The sequence below is a fragment of the Mus pahari genome, chromosome X (assembly GCF_900095145.1).
Source record: "Mus pahari chromosome X, PAHARI_EIJ_v1.1, whole genome shotgun sequence".
Lineage (NCBI taxonomy): Eukaryota > Metazoa > Chordata > Mammalia > Rodentia > Muridae > Mus > Mus pahari.
In genome coordinates, this window is record NC_034613.1 from 94,607,480 (window position 1) to 94,612,819 (window position 5,340).

The following is a 5,340-nucleotide window of genomic DNA, read 5'->3' on the forward strand; positions in this document are numbered from 1 at the left end:
AGCATTTGAAATGTAAATGAAGAAAGTATCTAATAAAATAAATAAAAAAATGCTCCATTTGTTCAGAGACCACCGTGGAAAGAGGGCATGGAAAGATAATATCTAGATGTCAGGAAGGAGCAGAGGAAAACAGTGTCCTCTGTGCACGACATGACCACTGCACACATGAACTCACAGCAGCTGTGAGTATTTGTGTAAGACCTGTACAGTGTCAAGCTAGTCAACTTTTGAAGGTGGAGGTCAGAGTGGCTAATGTCTTCACACCCCATATCTGAAGATCTATTGACAGTCAGTGGCTTCTGAGGAGGAGAGAAAGGTATAATCCTTGAAAGAATTAATAAAATATGTTTAAAAATGTTTAATTTAGTATTTCATCTCATAAGTGTATGAATTAATAAATACTTTTAAAGGAAAGTTTTCATATTTCCTGTCATGGGTGTATCAAAATTTATTCAATCAGTTTCTTTTTGATGCTCATTTAGTTTGTTTCAAATTACTCCTTTTTATAGAAGATGCTGAGGCTGTTCCACATTTGTCCTACTTAAAAGTGAAAATAAACTTGTCTCTGTCTTTATGTATATTAACAACTCTACTACTGTTAACATTTTCCCACCCATTGTCATTGGGAACTTGAAGAAACACTTTCAAGATCCTCTTTTGGTACATGGTCATTACAGTACCTCACATGTGACCAGCCCACATCATTTTCCTATTAGGTTTGCAGTCCTGGGGTAATAACGGAAAGCAGAACCAATTTACGTGATTAAAGCTGTCATCCTTTGTAAGATGTAAGCAGACGCTGAGAAGCAAATCAGACAGAAAGGACTTTTTCTGAGTTTGGATTGTTGGCATCTCAGAGGACCAAATCTTTAGATATCCTGATATTTGGAAAACGTAAGTCTAAACTCTTACTTAGCTTTATTTATGTTTCATTTTCTTCTCAAATTCTTTCAAATAATAACATAGATGGGTTTCATGGAAACATATGTAATATATAACATAGACTTATGAGACGAAATCTTTATCTTGAATGAAGGCAACTGGCCTTTTTCATTCTTATAGAATTGATGTTTAATTTTGCTATGTAAGAGGCAGGTTTTGCCATTTAACCCAGGCTGACCATGAATTTAAGATGCTATCGCCTCAGCCTGCTGAGTTCTGGGGTTACATGTGTGAAGCACTATGCCTGACTTTTTATATAGATATTACAGTGAAATTTGAAACTCTTAGACTTGTATTAATAAATGATGTAAAAGCATGAAATAGCAAATAAGGAAGGGAGCTTTGAGTCCAAAAGAAGAAAAAGAAAAAATTAAAAAGAGAAGGAAAAAGCAGAGACCTACATTATAAGAAAAATATAGATAGCTATGATTATCGTTTAGTTCTGAAAATTTCCATAGCTATAAATTTTATTTTAAGTGCTCTTTTAGACAGTAAAAGGCAAGGCATTTTTATTAATTTCTAAGTAAATAATAAAAAACCCAGCTCAATATAATGTTATACATATCTCTGATTTTGCAATTTTTAAATATTTGCATGCATGCTATGTAATATTCTCACAGAAGTCCAGTGAAAATGGAAGGGGTATTATTATAATTTAACTGTTGATAAATTGATAGCTAGAAATAAGTAAATTCTGGGTTTGGTGGCTGATGATGGGATGGATCCCTGGATGGGGTAGTCTCCCATCATTAGCCACCAAACCCAGATACTAACACACATGCCAGCAAGATTCTGCTGAAGGGACCCTGATATAGTGGCCTCTTGTGAGGCTATGCCAGTGCCTGGCAAACACAGAAGTGGATGCTCACTGTCAGCTATTGGTTGGAACACAGGGCCCCCCAATGGAGGAGCTAGAGAAAGTACCCAAGGGGTTGAAGGGGGCTGCAACCATGTAGGTGGAACAACATTATGAACTAACCAGTAGCACTTGAGCTCGTGTCTCTATTTGAAATGTAAATAAAGAAAATATCTAATAAAAAAAGAAATAAGTAAATTCTTCAGGGCTAAACAGTGATAAAAAGGAATCCAAGAATTTCTAGTTTTATTCTTTGTTTCTTATGCAACAGTTCTTCCCTAAAACATGGTTCATGTCAGAGAAAATTTTATATTACATTGCCTTAATTAGTTATTTTATATTTTAGGAGTACAGTTCACTCATATTTTATAACTTGTCTAAGAAAATGCTTGGAGAAGCCTTCCTAACTAAATTCCTCTACAAAGAACAGAGGCATGCAAAACTTTACAAACCACTAAGATGTAAGAAGACATCAGATGACAAAAAGGAAAATTGGGAAAATAAGCTTTTAGATACACCGGACAACTCACTTCCCTCTTTAAAGACTGGAAGTCAAGAGAAAGTTATAGAAGGAAGTGTAACTGAACCAGACAATGACTCATCTCAAATGAAATCTATGGATGAGCTACCTGTTGCAAAATGCAAAAGTACACCTCTTCCAGGAAATGTATCTGTTGCATTGCCCATTCCAAAGAGGGGACATGATGAAACACAACTGGATTTATATCGATCCTGGTCATGTACAAGTATTTGCCAGAATTATCCTGACCTACAGATAGGAGGTGATCACATTAGAAACATGTATGATTCTGGCTGCTTTGTGGAACACACACATGATGATGTTTGTAATGGTCCTCTTTTACTTTCAGTGGATATACCATTGGGCTACTCTCCTAAAATGGAGCCTCTAGAGCACACATCTACCTCAAAATTATTCAATGGTGATGAAATTCGAGAAAAAAGTATGCTATTACATAAGCAACCCCTCTCTAATTCTATGCTTAATAATTATATTGAAAGAAAGGTGGATGAACTCTATAAACAGTTTTTGGAAGAAAATCTTACCAGATGCCTCTCTATAACTAACCTCATGACTTCTAGCATACTGATGAATAATGTCAATCAAATTAGTCTTCAAATCTCTCAAGAGCAGAACATAGAGGCATCCAAAGCCCGAGAAGCCCTCCTCCACTCTTTAGCACTATGTAATCTTCGTAATGTTTCCCACAGAAACAGTACTGAATTAAGCACTCCTAACTTACAAATATCAAACCAAGCTAGTCGGGAATTTGTATGACATCTATAATGATAATCGCCTAAAGACTGGCTATTTCAAATAAGAGACTACAGTAACAATTGCGTTCTCATGCTTTTTAGGTTTCATAAAGTTTCCTTGTGGTGGTGTTAATTCTGTGAAATTATTGTGGTTCATCTGAATTCTTGTAGGATATAAGTACAATAAGTACGATTCATGATCATTTGTGTTTTCTTTCTGTTTTTGACACATTTAGTAGTTTTCACATTTGAGTTCATATGCTCTGTTTGTACATATTGTCACTAAGGTTTGTTAACCACAAAAGCAGTATGAGGAAGGAACTGTATTAAAAAATTTTAGAGGCATATGTTCGGTGTTTGAATAACCTTCCTCTTATTTATGGTACACAAAACCATTTACACTGACAACTAGAATACCTTGGGAGAATTTGTTTTGCACGTGTATATACTATTTTTGTATGTAGATTTGAAGAGCCTATAGAAAAATAATACAATTTATCTGACATTTGTATGAGACTTTGATGGAAAGATTACAGAAAAAGGAGAATTTAGTTGGTTCCATTTGAATTAAACTTTATTTTATTTTAATCTCTACTGGCACAAGGATTAACTCTTTTATATTACTGTGCTATTCCTCATTGTTTTTAAATCTGAGAGGAAGGAAGGTGCACAGGTTGAGTAACTGAAGTATATAGCAAACTGTCATCTACTTCTGAGATTCTCTTGGCAATGTTTTACACTATTCAGATTCTCTACAATCAAGATCTTGACATAAGATAAAATAAAATGTGTAAAATTTGAAATTGAAACTAAATCAACTAAGTCAGCTTTTAAAATGTTATATTCTATTGCTAAATTGGAAACAAGATCTCATGACTAACAGCTCACACTTCTATGAATAGTGAAATAATCATTACACATTATTGCTTGTAAATAGAGTGCTATGGGCTTCTGTTATAAACTTATTTTTAATGTATAATATGTTAATAACTTTAAGTATTAATGATCTCCTTAGATAAGTGCTTTGTTCCTTATTAAATTCTACGGAATGAACCAGCTCAATGTCTTCATAGCTTGTGATTTTTAAATCAAATATTTTTGTTCAGTCCTGTAGCTTGAACTCCTTAGAATCCCTTGCTTTTCTCTCCTTCACTTCTTCTCATCATCTGCCATATTTGTCTGATCAATTTCAATTCAGATATTTGATTCTGAAAAGACAATGGGCAACAATTTTGGAAAACTGATTTACTGTCATATAGAGACTGAAAATACTGTGTCTATTGTTTTGTTTGATTTTAATATTTCAATGCAGATTATCCCCATAAAATACATTTGATTTAAGTTTGTACTTTTAAAAATTGAATGAAATATATTTAGACAGCATTCTTGTGGGTAATTTTCTTAGGCAGAGTAATGTGTATTAATATTTATTTATGTAGTAAATATACCCAATATGTTGAGATTATATAGTACTATATAAAACAATAATGTTTAGCTAATATCATTTTTTTCTAATGTCAAATTTAATATTGCATTTATAGCTTCAGATGTAAAAATTCCACTTTCCGATGCTTACTTTCCCATTTCATCGAAATACCTATTATATGCTAATAGTCACATGATTAAAATGGCCTAAAATTAATACAATAATTAAATAAAGATGCTATATTTTGTGTGATGCTTTATTGTGACCTCTTACCGGCTTACTTCAGTATTTGAATAAAATATTCATATATGGATGTTATTTTGCATAATTTGGATTTAAATAGTCTTCATATTATTTTTCATTAGTGGTATTCCATGTATGACAACACTCTCCATTTAGGATAATGAATTTCTGTCTCACTATTCCAGGTGTAGGAAACATTAGTGTTTTTATAGAAATTGGCAGTATTAGTGATTCAGCACATGGGGATGATCATCATGTTTCTTGACAGGGAATAACTTTATAAAATTACAAAATATTTCTCCTGGACTGCCTGGTTGGGTCTCAATGGGAGAGGATGCACTTAGTCCCAGGGTGGGGTGGTACTCATGGGTGGGCTTCCCTTTCTCTGAGGAGATGGGGAGGAGGTAATGGGGAAGAGATTTATAAGAATGGAACTGAAAGGAGAGGGGGGATGGGGGATGAAATCAAGATGTAAAGTGAATCAATTATTAATGAAAAAAACATTCCTAGTGCATTGTTATGTGTTTGTATAGGTTAGTATAATTTATACTCATCTTTGGATTTCAGCTACCAATTGTAGGGCCCAGAAAAGGCTTTA

General features: G+C 33.7%; 1 protein-coding gene across 1 annotated transcript; it reads left to right on the forward strand.

Annotated features, from left to right (window-relative positions):
• Nucleotides 1–761: 761 nt before the first annotated feature.
• LOC110314212 (uncharacterized protein CXorf21-like) lies at nucleotides 762–4,814 on the forward strand. Its single transcript, XM_021188664.1, has 2 exons — nucleotides 762–894; nucleotides 2,145–4,814. Exon 2 carries the CDS (start codon nucleotides 2,184–2,186, stop codon nucleotides 3,093–3,095), a length of 912 nt encoding a protein of 303 aa, XP_021044323.1. The 5' UTR covers nucleotides 762–894; nucleotides 2,145–2,183; the 3' UTR covers nucleotides 3,096–4,814.
• Nucleotides 4,815–5,340: the final 526 nt, after the last annotated feature.